Source organism: Nicotiana sylvestris, chromosome 6 (assembly GCF_000393655.2).
Source record: "Nicotiana sylvestris chromosome 6, ASM39365v2, whole genome shotgun sequence".
NCBI lineage: Eukaryota > Viridiplantae > Streptophyta > Magnoliopsida > Solanales > Solanaceae > Nicotiana > Nicotiana sylvestris.
This window is the reverse complement of record NC_091062.1, coordinates 31,109,195-31,128,438: the sequence shown is the minus strand read 5'-3', so window position 1 is coordinate 31,128,438 and position 19,244 is coordinate 31,109,195. Positions and strand designations below refer to the sequence as shown.

The following is a 19,244-nucleotide window of genomic DNA, read 5'->3' as shown; positions in this document are numbered from 1 at the left end:
GGAACTCCAGTATAATATACTGACGTATTTTTCGGGTTTTGAACAATGTTTTCACTCAGATTTATCTTTACATGAAAAGTGGTTAAATTTCGATTACTTTTGAAATTGAGCTATTTTTGAATGACCAGTTGTAAATCTGGCTATTTTTGAATTTCTCCCAATATACTCCCACCTAAAACATGAAAGAACTCCAGGAACAATTACTGGAGTATGAAATTTTTTTGGTTCAACACTCTAGAAATTGTTCTTGGAGTTTTAAAATTCTTTGAAGATGAAATGCTAAAGTTTTCTACGGGTGAAACCGTTAAAATTGCACGGGGCGTCCTATTTGGTCGCCCCCATTTAACCTATACCCATTTTTTTTAAAAACTTTTAACTTTTACCCACTTTTTAAATAACTTCAGCCCCCTTTCTCCTTCTCTTCTTCTTCTTCTTCTTCTTCTTCTTCTTCTTCTTCTTCTTCTTCTTCTTCTTCTTTCTTCTGCTGCTGTTGGTGCTGCTATGGAACTTCAGTTCATGGGATGATTGCCATAAATATGTTTATCAGATTATTTAAAAACAAATTATAAATAATTACAAATGAACTAAATAACTAGCTGTAACTATATTAGATGAGTAGATTCTTGGTGTATATGTTTGTTTGGGATCTTGGTCATCTGTATTTTGACCCTTGTATTATCATTTCCTTTTTTCTTCTTTCAAAGCTATGTAATAGTAAATTTAGACTACGTTACTTGTTGATGTAACCAATTAGTTCAGAGACACATTAGTTTCAGTTGCAAGATTTTTGTTGAAATTGGTGACTTTACTAATCAGTGAATGATGATGAGTTATTAGATTTGTGCATACTCTCGTTCTCTTTTCTTGTTGCATAATTACAAACAAAATATAGATGACCAAGATCCCAAACAAACATAAATAGTGTTGAAGTTTTTACAAATGAACTAAATAACTTCAGCTCTAGACAGTTACAAAACAAAAACTTCAGTCTAGAGCTGAAGTTCGCGAGTTACAAAATAAAAACTTTAGCTCTAGAGCTGAAGTTCGCCAGTTACAAAAACAAAAACTTCAGCTCTAGACACTACTAGAAATTAGTCCTATGGTGACAGTTCCGAAACAGGTTGCGGCAGGAATTGAAACTGTTGCCGTAGAGGTATTGCAACGGTTTTGCGGCCGCTACAACAGGTATCGTCGCAATAGAGCTATAGGGACGGTTCTGTGTAACGGTTTTATAGCCGATGCATAAGATGGCCTATTGCAACGGTTATTCTATGAATGATATTGCGACGATTCTTTACTCTATAGAACAGTTAAAAACCGTTGCAATAGAGTTCATTATCAACTGTTGTTCAGGCTATTGCTACAATTATTTTATAATTTTGCACGGTTACTTAATGCTAATGCGACGATTACGTTATACTATTGCAACGGTCACTTTTGGCTTATGCAATTGGGGCTCATGCTATTGCAACGGTTATAGTGATATATTGCGACGATTATTTTATGGGCTACTGCAACACCTATCATATCTCTATTGCAACAGTTATACAAACCAGCAATATGTAACATACCTTGAAATATATATAATTTATGAGAAAAATTCATTTTTAAACAAAATCAGAATCCATAATAGGTGTAATATTCATAAAAGTAAAACATTTAACAATATCTGCCAGTGAATTGGAACACATAAGTTTCCAAAGTGTACAAAAATAAAATATTTCTAGTTTCATCATGAATCAACCTAATACTCCTAAGTAAGATCTTCATCACTTTGGTCGCCTACTTCAAGTTCTCCACCTACAAATAATCAAAAAACAAACAATTTAGCAAAAGTTCTATAAAAGGATTTCATTTAAAGATATGTATATTAATGTCATGACACATGGTAAGATTAAACAAATTGACAAATACACAAGACCAAACCCATATGCGGCCCCTCTAACTTGGCGCCAAAATTCATATGGATACCTCAACTTAGCTATGTTTCATTTAAACACTCCAACTATGTTTCAACTGTTCCACTTAAACACAATTTACAAACAATGACAAAGTACTAGAAAACTGATGCGGAAGATAATATGAAAACATCCATAATACTAGCAATCTAAGAACCACAATTAAATTCTTATGCCTTTATAAATCCAATGTTGGACTGGTTTCACCTATAATAGTCTAGTAAACCTTGTCATATCATGTCAACTGTCAATATATGCATATAAGTGGGAAAGAAATTGAAGAAACAGAAAAGAAAATGACAGACAAAAGTCATCAGCAGCATTGCATTCAAATTGACTTCTCTAGCAGCAAGAATACTAAACTACATCCCTCAAGAATAGCAACAAGTATATGATACAATGTGACTACACTTCAGAACATAAAAGGTGACATAGTGCAACATTAAATAATGAAGTACATATACCTCAACTACCCAAAAAACATTCTATTGATCTAAGGAACCACATAAAATCCACAACCCACATCTTTAATCAAGAAAATGACAGATCAAGCAGTTTCTACTACAAAAAATACATGAACAAGAAGCAGATTCTTTTACAAAATATAGATGAACGGAAGTCAACACAGGCAGAAATAAATTCGCCAGCATTTTGGGCAGAAACTGGAAAAATTGGGCAGGATTTTTCTAAAAAATATTCGCCAGCATTTCGGCACTTTTTGGACGTTTAGAAATCAACAGCAATCTAGACTCCAATATGAAAACTCAAATCACAGTAAAATTCAATACATATATTAACAAATATCAGCAGCTCTGCAGTTGCTAAAATAAATTTTTTAGCCTGGGAATAAAGTGATGCTAACCTTAATTGTTGCTACCTGCAGATGGTCGACGGATCAGTTGATTAGCAGCTTGTGGTGCAGAGGTAGCTTCTCCTAGTGACGAAACAGACAATGTTGCTAGTATGTTTGGATTAATTAATCCTGCACGCTGAAGTTGAGCAATTACATCTGCAGTAATTTCTTGTCGCATAGTTCTCTTTTGTTCCTCCATCTTTCGAATCCTTTCTTGCATTTCTTGCACTGTATAATTTGTGGCATTTGAAGTCGGTATGAAATGGGCCACTTTTCCTTTCAAAGTAGTCTTTGTAACCCCCCGTCCATATAATCTTAAACGTCCTGGATGTTCAGGACCCATGACAGATGAAAATGCATCAACAGACTGACTGTCATCTACACTTTGTTATATTTCAATTTTTTCCATTTCAGCCTAACAAAGCAAATTCAACAAAAGAATTAAAGTAAATAAAAAATAAGAAAGAAGAATAAATAAAATGATCTCATCTAAAACTTGCATATAGATAATATTCATACAATTTTACTAGTTGTATTTTCGTCTGAGTGCTTGTATGCACGCCCAGGTTTTCTTGCTCTTGTGGCCACAAACATCTCCTTAAGTGATACAGGTTCCTTTGTTTTTTCCTAGTCGCACGAAAATAGATATAAGAGATCTTTAAAAAATATAATAGATATAATAATAAATAATAGTACACACCAATTCATTACGGATTACAACAAAACTTGTTTTTTCCAGCAGTGTGTGGATCCGTCAACTTTTTTTGATTCTCCTTGTTGATTTCAGATGATCTATGCAAATAAGAGTTTCCCCACAAAATCCCCACAGTTTTCTAAGTTGAAGGCCGTTGCAGATATCTTGAACATATCAGAATTAGAGTGGAATCTAATGGAGAAACCTAGAAGCTAAGTAAATTCTCCATTTTAAGAGTTTCCCCACCAGCTAGAATTTGATATCTGACATGCTCAAAAAGTAGAATGCACTAGCAACTATATCAGAAGAACCATGAGATGCACAGATGCACAGAACTATGAGATGCACTTCAAAGGCCCTTAAACCATGCCGGAAGAACCATGAGATGCACAGATATGCACTAGCAACTATATCAGAAGAACCATGAGATGCACAGAACCATGATCATGGTTTATATACTGGTTGTAACTATTGTCAAGATCATGGTTTATATTTACATGTAGTTTATCAGAACTCCAATATTTCAGGAGCTCTTTAAACTGATATTCTGGTATATAATCGGGCCTTTTTGCCATTCAAACTTCATCATTTTAATATGCATCATAATGATCTTTCTTCAGTTGACTTTTATGCCTTCTCCAAGCATTTTCAATTGAAAATAAAGTCCATATTTTTGCAGCATCAGGAATATCATACTTCAACTACAATTTGATTTCATTTGATTAGTAGAAATTGTAACATACTTTTAACAAATAACTGAACATTTGGATCGAAACTTCAAACCTTGGTATATGTCCATAAATCGTCTTTTGTGTCCATTTTCCTCCAATCCAATATATCCAGCGGGCAAAGAGTTGCAGTCCTTGCCAATGTACCGAGGAAGCTACCAAACTCTCTTACATCTTCTTTAGTAGGACCAATGGGCTGATTCAAATTGTTAAGTGTGATCACCTTACACGTCTTTCGGCTATGGACACTACGCATTTGTGTCCTACCTCTTTTTTTTTTGGAGTTACAGGACCAGAAGCTACAACAAAATACAAAAAATCAGAGGTGATTCTAAGTTATGTAGACTTACCTTGTTCTTCGGATCGTTCATTAGCTGTAGGAGTGGTAGAATCTATTTGCATCTGCTCATCTGCAATGTGCCCCTCTACAAATTGCTCCTCTACATGTCGTTCATTTGCTTCAGATCGTTCTCCTATTGTTGGTTGTTCTTCAATTAGTTTTAGCAAATGCTCTTTCTCTGACCGTATAGCTTGAACGGTTTCTTTTGTTGTCAATGACATTCTTTTTTTTTTTGCCAAACATGATAAACTTCCAGCTTGAACATATGATGAGTTTTTTCCTTTTTTATTTTTTTCTAGAAGACCCTTCTTGACCCATGACATCTAAATCTGTGTAAGTTTAAGAAAATCAAAGTTAATCAGGTTAGACAATGGAACATAACAAAGAATAAAAAGGAAGAAAATGCATGGAAAAGAAATTTTGTGCCACTTACTTGAAAAAAAACTTTATGCAACTTACTTGAATCTACAATCAGTAACAATTGCTGGTATAAACCCTGTAACATTGAAGCAATTCAATATAGAGCTGTAAGGAAAAAACAAATGCAAAAAGTCTAAAAGCATACAAACAAGAAAAAAATCACAGAATATTTCTAAAAATGGCATTATTACTCACTAAAAAACAATGACGACTATATATTTAAATAAGTTCAGAAGATCATTTATCAATCATCAGCCTCCATCCAATCCCAATCGGTATCATCATACTCATCCTCCTCTTCCGATGTTTCCATAGTTGTATCTTGTGATTGAGAAGGCATATCAATGATATCAGCAGGTATATCTTCTCTCGACCATCTGGCATCCACGTCGAGTAATATATTTGATGAACCAATATCATCATTATGCTCTCTCCAAAATGTTTCTCCAATATTAGGACAATTCTCTTCTTCCAAATCATATAAATCAACAGGGACTTTATTTCTTGCATAATAAACATCTTTCTCAATTGGATCCTCCACATAAAAAACTTGATGTACTTGAGATGCTAGTACAAAAGTATCATCTGTACTGCATTTTTTGTTGAAGTACACCCGCGTTAATCCATATCCATCAATTTCATTATGAAACCAATCACATCTAAATAGTATAACACTAAAAGAGTTCCAATAATCAATTTCAATTATATCCTGAATAGCTCCATAGTAGATAACCGTTCCATCGATGAGATTTTGGTCCCTAGCACTAGCAAAACTATCTGTTGTTGCTGACAAAGTCACTCCATTATTTTGAGTCTTACATGGAGCATCTCGTTCCATTGTATGAAATCGATATCCATTAATGAAATATGCAGTATATCTTTTAGCCACTGTGTTAGGCCCTTTAGCTAGCTATCTTAAATGATTGGGCATTTCAACATTTTTAACTTTCTCTCTAAGCCAATTTTCGAATTCTCGACTATGAATTCGTGCTTTTAGCCATGCATTTCCTTTAGTATGATTGTTAATGAAATTCTTATGTTCCCTGTAAGTATAAATATAAAATTTAATCATTAGACCATAAGAGATACAATTTAAAATATCTTATCATGAAAAAAATAAAGTTTAAATTACAAATGACAGTTATATATTTTATCTTACTTGATAAATGCCTCAACTTGTTCATCTCCAGTATTGAACAAAACATATCGATGTGCTTCAGACCATAACTGTAAATCCATGTCAAAAGTCTTGCCTTTCCTTTTATTCTTACTTCCGATTGGATGGCCTATATTAGGAAATATAGGTGAAGAATCATCTCCCTCTATTTGAATGCCTTCATCATCTTCAGTTTGATAGCGACTGAATCTTGTCTTCACCCCATCATGTAAGTATCTCGAACAAAAGTTCAAGCATTCTTCTGCCAAAAATCCCTCTGCTATTGATGCTTCTGGATGAGTTCGATTACGAACAAATGCTTTGTATTTACACAGGTTTTTCTCCAAGGGATACATCCAACGCAAATGAGTCAGACCGCCAAGCTTAATTTCATTCACTAAATGGATAGGCAAATGTGTCATTATATCAAAAAAGGTTGGCGGGAAAATTGTTTCGAGGTCACATGCTATATCTATAATTTCAGACTGCATTTTATCAAGATCATTTTGCCTTATAACTTTACTACATATGGTTCTAAAATAATTTCCCAACCTAATCAAGGCCAAAGAGACATTCTTGGGTAACACTTTTATAACCGCAACTTGGAGCAAGTAATGCATTATGAAATTAGCATCATGGCTCTTGTATCCTGATATTTTCATCTCCTCCACTTGCACTCGATGTGATATATTTGAGGCACACCCTTTTGGTAATTTGACATTCTTTAAGACGGTGCAAAATAATCTTTTTTCTTCCGGTTTCATGGAGTAACAAGCTTTAGCTAGATGAACTTTTCCATTTTTATCATCTTTTAATGGTTGAAGCTCCTTGCGTATCCCCATTTCTTGCAAATCATAGCGAGAATTTACATGATCCTTGGACTTTCCAGGTATATCTAACAAAGTCCCAAGAAAACTATCACATATGTTCTTCTCTATATGCATCATGTCAAGATTGTGCCTCAATTTATTATGTACCCAATATGGAAATTCAAAAAAGATGGATCTTTTCTTCCACGGACCGTCATTACGCCGAGGCCTTTTCTTTTGGCCTTTTCCAAAGATAATATTGAATTCACGTAGTTCTTCGAGCACTTCTACCCCCGATAATGGAGTAGGCATGGCTCGATGCTCCTCTTCACCATTGAATGATTTCTTATCTTTCCGAAATGGATGATCATGCGGTAAAAATGCCCGATGCCTCAAGTAACACATCTTACGACTATGTTTGAGATATTGAGAGCAAGTATCATAATTATAAGTGGGGCATGCCCATCTCGCCTTGGTGCTCCATCCGGAAAGCATTGATAATGCTGGAAAATCACTAACTGTCCACAATAAGGCTGCACGCATTAAAAATGTTTGGTTAGTTTCAGCATCATATGTTTCTACTCCCTTTTCCCACAGTTCCTTCAACTCAGCAATTAGTGGTTGTAGGTACACATCTATATCCTTTCCTGGAGATGATGGACCTGGAATGATCATTGACAACATTATATACTCCGGCTTCATGCAAATCCATGGTGATAAATTATAGTTCATTAACATGACTGGCCATGTACTATGGGAAATGCTCATGGTTCGAAATGGGTTAAAACCGTCGCTTGAAAGACCCAATCTAACATTACGAGGATCTTTAGAGAAGTCCGGGTGCAACAAGTCAAAATCCTTCCAAGCTTCCCCATCAGCAGAATGTTTTATATTTCCATCTTTGGGTCATTCAGTAGCATGCCATCTCATTGCTACAGCTATTTCAGAACACATGAATATCCTCTGAAGCCTAGGCTTTAAAGGAAAGTACCTTAAAACCTTTGCAGCAACTTTAGTGTTCCTATTAGTCAAGCCATCACGCACATTCTTCCATCTAGAAGATCCACACACAGAGCAATTATCTGCTTTCTCATTCTCATTCCAAAATAACATGCAATCGTTAGGGCATGCATGTATTTTATCATAATGAAGACCCAAATCTTTTATCACATTTTTTGCCTTGTGAAAAGACTCAGGTAATTTAGCAAATGGAAATGCCTCTTTTATCAAGTCTAACAAGTCAGAAAATGCCACATTACTCAACTCATGAATGCATTTAAACAAGAACAACCTAATGGTAAAATCCAGTTTAGAGAAACTTTCACACCCTGGATACAACTCTTGTTTTCCTTACTCCACTAATTTAAAAAATCTCTTTGCATCTTCAGATGGTCCCTCTCTCACTTCTTCATGGCTCAAGTCACCTTCTACATTTCTAAAAGTATCATGAAGCAGACTATCAATATCGTCATGCATATCGAAACCATCATCATCATTGGTTGGATGTGGCCAATCTCTCGAGGAAAACCCTTCTCCGTGAAAAACCCATTCGGTGTATCCATATGTAAACCCATAAGCAATTAAGTGATCCTCCACCACATTTCTATAATGCCAATAACGATTAAAGCACTTTTTATAGGGTCATAATATTTTATTTTCTTGGAAAGATCGTTCAAATGCTTTGTCAAGAAAATCATTTACTCCACGAATATAATCATCGGTGGATCTTCGAAGACCTATCCAACTTTTATCTCCATTACTCATTGAATATCCTATGAGTCACATAAGTAAATCAACAATTAGTAATCCTTGTTCCAGTAAGCTACAATTGTAGCATTCAAGTGATGTTGTATCAGTAAACCATTTAATAATTACTTCCTACTATTCCAAACTAGTTGTAAATATTTATTGCAAAGCTGGAAGCCACTAGAAAAGAAAAACAGAAAGGTTATGAAGTTGATTAATGATCAACGACACCTAACCTGCTGATGACATGAGGGAGAAAAGATCATATTTTATTGGAAAGTAATAGAATTGCAAAGGAATCAATTTACCTCTTAGAATTACAAAGGAATCAATTTACCTCTTAGATTTCAATTTTACACTCAGAAATATACTGGTAATTTTGGGACATATACTCGACCATAAGCATCTAAAAGGGACCTTTCAGAAGGAGGATTTTATAAAAATTACCAAACTTTGAGATCTTTTTTCAAGAGGATTTTACTAATAACTCAATATAATATATTATAAATATATCAATTCATAATTAAAATTCAAAAATCCAAAGTGAAGCTGTGGAAAATTGAAAAACAAAAAACAGAGCTGAAAAAAGAAAGAAGAAGAGAAGAAGAACTGAAGAAGCTCTCTGAACTGAAGAAAAAACAGAGCTTTTCTCAGGCTGTTCTATTGAGTGCAGCAGTAGTGATCAAAAACAGAACAAAAAAAAAGAAAAAAAAGAAAGAAGAAGAAAAATGAAAAAAAAAACAGCGCAACACAGGCTCTGTTCTGTTGAACCAGCAACGACAAAAAACAAAGCCCAAAAAAAAGGAAAGAAGAATAGAAGAAGAAGAAGAAAGAAAAAAGAGAAAATTTCGACGAAGTCACAGAACAAAAACTCGAAGAAAGAAGAAAGGAGATGAATGAAGGAGAAGAAAGAAGAAAAGAGGTGAAGAGAAGCATACCCGATGAAGAAACTTGAAGAATAAAGGAAATTGCTGGTCTGCTGTCGACTAGAAGGAGAAAGAGTAAAGAAATAGCGAGCCCTAATTTTTGTTTTAACAGATCGCTGCTGCTGTATTCTTCTCTTTTTTTTTTTTTGCAAAAAAGCGACGCTACAGCTCGCCACATGCTACAGAGAGGCAGAGGCGTTTGATAATACCATTTTCAGCTTCCTGTAAAAATTTGAGAATACATAAATCAGTTACTTTTAAAAGTAATATAATTCATCAGTCAAAATTTAAAATAGTAATAAAGTAATAGTAAGTCTAGTAAAACAGGTCCTCGAACACAATGCTAAGTGTAATATCCAGATCTAGTAAAAGCAGCATGTGATGACACATAAAAGTAGTGACTGAGTTGAAATAACATTAAAAGCAAGAATAAAAGGAGAAAGAAAGAGAGACAAAAGGGCTGTGGGTGGGGGAAAAAGAAATCTTTTTTAGAAGTATATTGGATCTGCCTGGTCTTCTGCATGAAAACAAATCTTCTTAGTTTACCTTTGTCATCTTCGTTTCTCAATTTGTCATATCTTGCAACATAAGAACCTAATATCCTAAATTTTACTTCTGACTACTCCTAATATATTCTAGTTGTTTGACTAGCCAATGACTTTCGCATCTTATGTTAGCAAAATAAAATCTGAATACCAACTTTTAATCCATACATGTACTTTTAAAAAAAAAATTCTAAGGTCAACTATGTTGTGCTCCAACTTTTAATGTTAGCATTACAAGAAATATAAATTGTGCTGTTGATAAACAGATTTATCATATTTTCAACAAAACATAATTAAAAACAGAGTAAATAAAATTCTAAGAGGGCACCGGACTTCCACTCCCCAAGCATATCGAGACAAAAATTCTTATATTTTCTCCTCGAATATTTTACTACATCTTTTACAAAAATCTCCCGCCAACCAACAAAATGGAAAAGTGCATCTGATTAGGTAGCTAAGCCATAGCGAGAATAAAGTTCATCATAAGCTTCAACTATACATATGTGTGTTTCGGTATATTTATCATCTAATAGCTCTTTGTATTGACATTTAACTACCATATTTCACATTAATTTTAATAGTTATTCAGCTGTAGTGACATTATTCTAAGGTATGTATAAACATGAAATATTAGTAGTTTGAAATAGTAACTAAACCAAATGCAATATCGTTTCAGAATCTAGAAGATAAATGTCATCACTAGGATGAACAAAGATTTTGGGATGCTTTTCATAATGTTGCGGAGCACAATGCTGTAGATAATTTTAGTTTCAACGATTTCACTCTCTAGAAGAGGCATGCAAGTTTCACAGATACTTGCCTGAGAGAAAAGGAAATGGAAATCTTACCCAATTTATGTCAAGTGCTTCTTTTATCACCTTCAAGTTACTTCTTTTCCACTAATAGTGGGGTTTAGCTACAAAAATAAAACAAATTCAACCATAATACGCTAAAGTATATAGCTAACAATTGCTTGTTCCCTTTCTGTAATGATATAAAAATTTAACATGGCTTCCTAAAAATAAAAATAGCATTCACTAAATCGTATGAATGCATACATAAGGCAAGAATTTTATATCAGCAATCTAGATTATGCAATAACTTTATAGTGAACTCCACACTATGACCTCATAAGTGACGACACATATATCACCCAACAAACAGATTCAAGAATTGAGTAGAGGACAAAAACTATATCCATACCTAAAACTTGTACATTCTTTGTTATGAGAAAAAGAATAGCATTTTCATACACAAAGAGGTTTAAGATTAACACTAATAAGATTAACATTAACATACTTTTCTCTTCTCCAATCACACCAATCATTAAGATAACAAAATGTAATATTTCCTTGCACATAGAACAGTTCTACGAGGAAATACACATACAATACATTTCTCAAACTTACCCCTCAACACCCATTTTAGAACACAAGAGCCAAACAACCAGAAAACAAACAAAAAAAGTAAAATTCCCATATATATACAGCAATTTGCTCTAACTCTCCCAACTTTGAATTTTTCTATTTATGTTTTAGAATATTGTCGACCTCAACAATGGAGTTTTGAAGGGTATTTGTCACTTTAATTCCTCCCAAACAGCAGTAAACTCAATATTCAGTACAAAATAAACTTCGAATAAAATTTTGGCTCAAAGAATTGAAACCCAGTTTCTCAAACTCCAATTTTACTAAAACCCAAAATTTAAGCAATCTTCTTTGATTTTTTATCACAATTTTTTTCACAGAAAACTCAAATCTTCACCAAAATTTGAGATACAAACTTTAAACCACACTAAAACTAAAAATCAAACATAAATTAGAACAAAAGACAGTAACTTCATAGAAACCCATTTGTGTATTCTTCAAGCTTTTCCAAAAACACTTGAATGAAAAATCTAGAAATGGGGAATTTATAAGCTATGGAGGAGAGCATGCAGACCTATTGTGGTAGAGAGTAATATGAATCGAAATCCTTTGCTGGTCGAAATCCTTCGGTGATGGAAATCCTTCGCTGGATTTGGAGGCCATTTTTCTCTTGAAGAAGCTGGAGGGTTTTTTTGTTCTAGTGAATCAATTGAATAGAAAAGAGGTAAGAAGACCCCTCTTTTAGTTTGATACGTATAATTCTGTATTTTTAAATTATTTTTTTAATTATAAAAAGGAGCATTCGCGGGTTTAGTAAAATAATTGGAGGGAAATTAGATCCTCCTTTTTACAAAAACCGTCCCCACAGAGTTATTTTACCAAACTGTCTCCATAGACAGGTATGTGGCAACAGTTATTATACTACTGCGACGGTTTAGTTTTAGTACTGTCTTAATAGGCTCTAGAGGCTATTGCGAAGCTTATAACCCTTGCAATAGACCATCTATTGCAAGGGTTATATAACCGTTGCTAAATAACCGATGCAAATAGGTTTATTTTCTAGTAGTGAGAGCTGAAGTTTGCCAGTTACAAAGCAAAAACTTCAGCGCACTTGGTTCAACACACTTGCTACTTCAGGCCCGTCTACTAGAATGCTGAAGTTTTGCGTGATTGCCTTTGCTACTTTAGCCTCGTATGCTGAGTTATGCGAAAAAGCGGGTACGCTTGTAATTTTTTTTGCAAAGCGGACACAAATTAAAATGTGACACAAAAAGCGGGTAAAGATGCAAATACCCCAGTAAAACCCCAACATAGTATGCACGAAGTTTGGAACCTAAAGGCAAAACCCCAGCATTGTATGCTGGATTTAAAACTCCATGATTTGTTCAATGCTGGATTTAATAAAAACTCCATGATTTGTTCTTGAAGTTCGAAAATTTCCTATAGGTGTAACTTCAGTATAACATGCTGGATTTCAGAACTATTAGTTGTGAAGCTCCAGCATACTGTGTGAGAGTTCAGATAATGACTGTCTTTTCCTCGTTTGATAGACTTTTTCTGTATACACATGGAGTTTCATACAAAATTGCCTTCTCTGGAATTTGAGTTGTGAAGTTTCGACTCAAAAGAGTGAAATTGTATTGGATTCCTTTGCAGTTAAAATTGGATTTTTTTTTTATAAAAAACACTATTCTATTTATTAAAATTATTATTCTTCTTTTAATAAATATTTTTTAACATCCAGCTAATAACAACTAGAAAATGAATATTTGGCCATGAGGATGACGGACGGAATTTATCAGCAGGACGTAAGGCATGCAATCGAAAAGTCTCCCACGTGCCCGTGTGCCTTGATGTCGACGGTGAAATGGCGGGTGCCAATTCCCGAGCGTTTGATGCACTGCACCCCTTCATCTGAATTTAAATATTTTCAACTCAAAATATATATTTATATACAATTTTTTTCTAAATTATTAGATCTAAAAGTATAATTTTCAAAGTTCAGTGTTAAAGATCTAACACATACCCTTTCGTTAACCATTTACCTTATGCTCCTTTCGTCGTGATTTACTTTGTGTTGTTTTTATTGGAAAAGAAAAATAATTAACAAATGATTGTGAAAAATTTAATTGGATAATAACTACTACAGGATATTACATATTTTATATTACAGTTCGAATTTAAATCATTAATTACTTTATTGTTCCGTGATAGACGTCGTGAATGTTTCAGCCTCTAACAATGGGACAAATGAAATTTATCGTACTAGAAGCTAAGTGGTGCTAAACAACAAACTAAAATAATGCATAGAAGGGGCTAATCAATATGCTTTAATATAACGGAGATTAAAAGTGGTCAATTATAAAAAATATAAAGGGCTATAAGTACTACTCAAGCGTAAATTTAAAGGATTATTTTAGACCAATCGCCAAATATGAGGGGGATTAATTTGTTGTCTTTTTCTTCATGAAAACAACAGAAGTTACAGATTAATTAGACTATTCACAATTTTTTTTACTCTAATTCTATTCCTTTTTATTGTCTACGAGAACTATATTTCTCATTAAACTCACATAAACATTTACGCACTTGGAGAAAATATTAATTACTATTTACTAGGTGATGATAAAGACAACGATCCTGTATATTCAAATATACCTAATGAAAGGAACATCGTCCAATTTAAGTATTGTTGTTACTTGGAAATTTACACTTTCCAGTTTGAAATATCTTTTAAGACTTTTTCTCATGACTTCTATGACATGTTTAATTTAATTTCATTAAAGGTAATCATTGAATTCTTTGTTTATCAATATTATGTGGGGTCATAAGCTTTCTTAGTCAGAGCTTGTTGCACTGGATTACTTAATTAGTGCATTTTACATCTTCTGTATGATTTACGAGCTGTTGCATAGTAAGCAGATTACCAGTATGCACCCAAAAGATAGCGGCAACGTGTTTCCTGGGAATTTTCCAAAAATTATATTATGTGGGGTATTATATATATGAAGCAAATTAAAGTCATTTTTACTACTTTTGAAACTTCCTGAGTTCTATTTTTCTTCAAAAGGACCATCCATTTCTACTTCCTAATAAGCTATACTAGCCCATTATTAGCTCTTTATTTTCTTATAATTGCACAAACATAGTGTACAAGATTTTCTTTAAGAATCTTGAGTAGTTCCATTCCTTCTTTATTTCTTCTTCTTGATCTTCTACATTAATTTTTCTCTCTTCCCCTTAAAGTTAAGGCTAAAAAATATTAGGATTAATATCTTCTTCTTTTGTTAGTCTTGATTCTATTTTTCTTAAATACTCCCAATACCATTTTCTCCAATATGTCTAACAACCCTTTCTATCATGATTACATGGGAACTGAAGGGATCAATACATTTCCTTTCTTTGGTGAAAATTCCTCAAATTATAACCATCCACCTCCTAATCATATTCAAAATCCACATCAACAATTTGTTCCTTCTTCTTATATGACTCTTACTGAGTGTTTACATAGTTCTATGGACTATAACACTTTATCAAGTGCTTTTGGCATGTCTTGTTCATCCTCTGAAGTTGTTTGTCCACAAATTGATCGTCAAGACTACTCTTCTAGGAAAAGTAGTGTCGTCTCTCCTGCAGAACTCGTCTTAGATTCGCCTCTGGAAGGAACTAGTGTTGAAATTCCACCAACAACAAATTCTTCGATTTCTTCTACCTCTAATGAGGCTGGAGGGGAAGAAGATTCTTCCAAAAGCAAGAAACTTATGCAAGGAAAAGGGTGTCAAGAAGAAGGAGATGGCATGTCTAAGAAAGAGTGAGTCATTTTTCATTTTTGCTCACATATGATAATATTAACAATTTCTCGTTAGGGACGTTTCTTTCTTATCTTCAAGGATTAGATTATATATTAATTGAACTAATTCTAGTCATAGTTTAATTTCTATGTTATTCCTTGGGTGGAATCTTGACTATTCTCCAAGTTTCTATCGAGTATATGGAAATTAATATTTGGCCAAAGATCACTTTTAGCGGACAATAGAAAGTGTTTACTTTCAGTAGCCAAAAAAGTATATAAAATTTGTATGTTTTTTTGTATATAGCATACAAAAAGGATTATTTTTTACTTTTTTTATTTTGTGAGTGGCTACAATGTCATTTTCCCTTAATATTTTGACTGTCCGCCCCTTGTCCTAATTGTTTATATTTTTATAATTTTAGTATCTTGGTACTCAACATATAAAACCCTAATTCTTTTTTCTGAACTGCCAATTTAATGCAGTTAAATTAAAGATAAAATTCATAAATTTTTACCTAAGATAGAAAAATTGCTTGTCTACAAAATTGTTGATAATTTATTTCAGGAGCAAAGCAAAAACGAAAGGAGAAAAGAAGCCAAAAGAACCAAGATTCGCCTTCATGACCAAAAGTGAGATTGATAATCTTGAAGATGGTTATAGATGGCGAAAATATGGACAGAAAGCAGTGAAGAACAGCCCTTTCCCAAGGTAGCATCTTTCATTCAATAAAATTCAATCTCAGCTAATTTCAATATTTAGGACTAATATATGTGAGCTTATTATTCATTATTTAACGTTGCTTAAGTTACTATTCAAAATCTTTGATTACGAAGTACATGAATCTGATAATGTTCACAGGCATGTTTCATGTTCAAACTTGTAGCTCAAACTAGATGAAATTTTGCTCCATTGCAAGAAAGACATTAAGCCAAAAGGATTGGATTTAAGTTATATACGATCACACGTAACTTTTTTATTTTTTATTTTTACTGTTGGTACAATTTAACCGAATACACAGCAGGTGATTACCCCCAATATTAAAACTAATTTTGGTACTAGGTTTTCTATGAAGAGTTACATACACATTATTATAGGTCAACTTAACGTGATAGTGTGAAAAAGAACTATAATCAAACTTCTCTATAACAATCATCCTCTATAACAATACTGTAACGGCCAAGCTAGTATTTCATTGAACCAATTTTCCATGTTATGTTATAATATATTTTGTCTAGCAGCCAAAAAATGTCAAAACAAATACGCTATTATAGAGAGGTTTGACTATATATATAATGTTTGTGCACGGAACTTAAAATTAAAAAGATTATTTAACGAAACCAATTTGAAGGTCACTTGTTCAAACTGTGGAAACAGTCTTTTGTAGAAATGCAAGGTAAGGCTGCGTACAATAGACCCTTGTTGTACGGCCCTTCCCCGAACCCCGCACATAGTGGGAGCTTAGTGTACCGGGCTGCCTGTCTTTTTTTTTTTTTAATTTGACCAGAGTGCTTTCACTTTGCTGCTGGTATATTTTGTAGGAATTATTACAGATGCACGACTCAAAAATGCAATGTGAAGAAACGTGTGGAAAGATCATACGAAGATCCATCAATCGTAATCACTACATACGAAGGCCAACACAACCATCATTGTCCAGCAACTCTTAGAGGCAATGCAGCTTCAATGTTGTCACCTTCATTCTTATCCTCATCACAGTTAATGCCAAATTTTCCTCCAGAAATCTTTGCCCAAATGCTTAATCCCACAAGCAACCAAAATCTCCTCATTAATTCTCCCTATAATTATCATCAACACCAAGGTCAAGAATATGGCTCATGGTTCCCTAAACCAGAGCCATCCTAGTCACAGAGGTGGATCCAGAATTTTAATGCTATGGTTTCAGGACTCGGGTTCCGACCATAGAACGAGCCCATTACCTAGCGTGAGTTATGGCCCTTATGGGTTCATAGTTCAATAGTTTCAGCAATTTCAGAAGTTTTACACAGAAAATTCTAGGTCTAGACTAAAAGTTATGGGTTCATCTACGCTACTAGATCCGTCCCTATCCCTGCCTAGTCTATTTCTTTCCTGGATACTGCATTTAATTTGTTTTAATGTTGTGCAAGTGGGGAAGTACTAAAGGAAGAATGCATTAGATTGGGAATTCAGTGCAAATCCTTGACAATGGATTTAAAGTATACACACTTGCAATTTATATAATTTGAATTTATTAGTATAATTTTACCTTTTATAGCAAATAAATGTCTGTCTTATACTGTTAGCACATAGAAGTTTAAACTGGTTTTTGAAGAAGGAAAGGGTAGCTAGAACCCCTTAAAAGGAAGCTATTAATTAGAGAACATGTTGATATGGGACACCAGAATACAAAGGAATGGAGGGTTTTCAGTTTTCAATATGTGGATGAGGCAGTTCCAAGTGAATGGTATTATTAGGTCAAGATGACATCTTTGATGAGTTCTATGAATCAATGTAATTTGAGGTTTTATAAACTAAGACTCTTTTCTAGTTAAGGTAACCTTAGTTCATATGTATTTATTTTTGAATTGGAAATTTGACTTTCCAGTCACTAATTTTTATGTTTAGAGGATTCACATATTCCGTTACTCTTATGTGACAAAAATTACTATGATTTTACTATTTGGTAAATTAAATTTAGTTACTTTAATGTAACAAAAATAATAAATTTTTGACTTACTATTATAGTGACCATATTACCGCTTAAAAAATATTACACTTAACGGTCCCTTTTTAGGTTATAATCTTAAGCCACGCTGCTCGAAATCTCCAAAAGTTACACATCCTATATTTTCTTGCTTCTATCAGTCGTGTTTAATTCCACAGAGCGTTCCCAGATAACTGCTGTTTATGGAAAGTGAAGACAGTTTCAACTATTTTCTATTAGCACGCCGAAAATATCATGCATTATTGGAAGCATATCCTAACTTATGAAACACGTTCCTTTACTCCTTCAGGGATCGTTTGGTTGGAAATAAATTATTCCAGTCTTAATTATTACTACATGATTAGTTATTTCGAGATTGTCATCTCACCCTTTCATAAGAATAAAAATAATAATACAATTTCGAGATAACTAATCCCAAGATTAGTTATATCACAATTTTATCCCAATCAAACGTGAGATAAACTTAACTCAAATTTAATCTCGAAATTAATTATTCCTTATCCGTCGTACCAAATAAGCCCTTAGTATTTTCTTTCTCTTCTTTTAAATTGGGGTTTCTCAATTTGTTTAATTAATTCTTCTCTATTATATTACTATCTGGCATCCAATACAGTAAGTACTTATAAGTCCGAGTAATTTAAATTCACATAGCATAAAACCTGTTAAAAAGGAAAATACTTCTTATTATTAGAGATTTCATCATTTTCCCAACTAGTTATATTCGAACTAATGATTTTTGATTAAAAATGAAGAGATTTTATTCCTACCAAGGGATTATCAATCATGGTATTGAGCCTACGACTATAATTTGGATGGAAGTCGACTATGGAGCCCATGCAATTAATGAGAGGAGCATGACATTGTTGACCTTTTTAATCCTAATACGTTAAATGGTATTGGTATAAGTGAAAGTCAAAAGAGAGCAGGTTATTGTTAGGTTGAGAAAGCACTAGCTAAGAATATAATTGACATCGACTTCTCCCAAACAAAGTTAATTTGCTTATTTCAACTTCATGAGTCTCATTGCTCCATCCCACACGTTTTTTCATACCTGATTCAGGTACAGAAATAGACTACTTTATTGTTTTCTTTTGGCACTAAATCATTACTTTTTCTTGGATATCTTAAGGGTCCAAACTAAACCTGTTAAACTAGCCGCGCCAGCACACTCCCAACCCGGTTCGACCCGGTTTAGCCCGGTCCG

General features: G+C 33.6%; 3 protein-coding genes across 7 annotated transcripts; 1 reads left to right on the top strand and 2 right to left on the bottom strand.

Annotated features, from left to right (window-relative positions):
* Positions 1-1,620: 1,620 nt before the first annotated feature.
* On the bottom strand, positions 1,621-12,263 carry LOC104217683 (uncharacterized). Of its 5 annotated transcripts, none has more exons than XM_070149023.1 (9): positions 12,117-12,263; positions 11,024-11,091; positions 9,643-9,852; positions 5,007-5,069; positions 4,584-4,902; positions 4,289-4,429; positions 3,331-3,438; positions 2,836-3,226; positions 1,621-1,800 (listed from the first exon to the last, which is right to left on the bottom strand). In XM_070149023.1, the coding sequence occupies exons 8-9, from the start codon at positions 3,152-3,154 to the stop codon at positions 1,754-1,756; spliced, it is 366 nt and encodes a 121-aa protein (XP_070005124.1). In that variant the 5' UTR covers positions 3,155-3,226; positions 3,331-3,438; positions 4,289-4,429; positions 4,584-4,902; positions 5,007-5,069; positions 9,643-9,852; positions 11,024-11,091; positions 12,117-12,263; the 3' UTR covers positions 1,621-1,753. The 5 variants fall into 5 exon arrangements, with proteins under 5 accessions (XP_070005124.1, XP_070005127.1, XP_070005123.1 ...); XM_070149026.1 differs by having other exon boundaries at positions 2,821-3,226; positions 12,117-12,262; XM_070149022.1 differs by having other exon boundaries at positions 4,289-4,902.
* Positions 5,136-9,159, bottom strand: LOC104217685 (uncharacterized). The gene is made up of 3 exons (XM_009767991.2): positions 9,042-9,159; positions 6,153-8,730; positions 5,136-6,036 (listed from the first exon to the last, which is right to left on the bottom strand). The coding sequence occupies exons 2-3, from the start codon at positions 7,724-7,726 to the stop codon at positions 5,904-5,906; spliced, it is 1,707 nt and encodes a 568-aa protein (XP_009766293.2). The 5' UTR covers positions 7,727-8,730; positions 9,042-9,159; the 3' UTR covers positions 5,136-5,903.
* A 2,331-nt stretch (positions 12,264-14,594) lies between the features above and the next one.
* Positions 14,595-17,867, top strand: LOC104217682 (WRKY transcription factor 71-like). Its single transcript, XM_009767990.1, has 3 exons — positions 14,595-15,353; positions 15,901-16,044; positions 16,875-17,867. Exons 1-3 carry the CDS (start codon positions 14,881-14,883, stop codon positions 17,197-17,199), a joined length of 942 nt encoding a protein of 313 aa, XP_009766292.1. The 5' UTR covers positions 14,595-14,880; the 3' UTR covers positions 17,200-17,867.
* Positions 17,868-19,244: the final 1,377 nt, after the last annotated feature.

What these genes read in the sequence shown, in the direction of transcription:
- LOC104217682 (XM_009767990.1), top strand. Translation starts at nt 14,881, where the DNA reads ATGTCTAACAACCCTTTCTATCATGATTACATGGGAACTGAAGGGATC. An exon ending in GATGGCATGTCTAAGAAAGA is followed by an intron (nt 15,354 to 15,900) that starts GTGAGTCATTTT and finishes AATTTATTTCAG; the next exon opens with GAGCAAAGCAAAAACGAAAG. An exon ending in AAGAACAGCCCTTTCCCAAG is followed by an intron (nt 16,045 to 16,874) that starts GTAGCATCTTTC and finishes TATATTTTGTAG; the next exon opens with GAATTATTACAGATGCACGA.
- LOC104217683 (XM_070149022.1), bottom strand. Translation starts at nt 3,154, where the DNA reads ATGGGTCCTGAACATCCAGGACGTTTAAGATTATATGGACGGGGGGTT. An exon ending in GATCCGTCGACCATCTGCAG is followed by an intron (nt 1,801 to 2,835) that starts GTAGCAACAATT and finishes GATTATTTGTAG; the next exon opens with GTGGAGAACTTGAAGTAGGC.
- LOC104217685 (XM_009767991.2), bottom strand. Translation starts at nt 7,726, where the DNA reads ATGAGCATTTCCCATAGTACATGGCCAGTCATGTTAATGAACTATAAT. An exon ending in CAAGTTGAGGCATTTATCAA is followed by an intron (nt 6,037 to 6,152) that starts GTAAGATAAAAT and finishes TTATACTTACAG; the next exon opens with GGAACATAAGAATTTCATTA.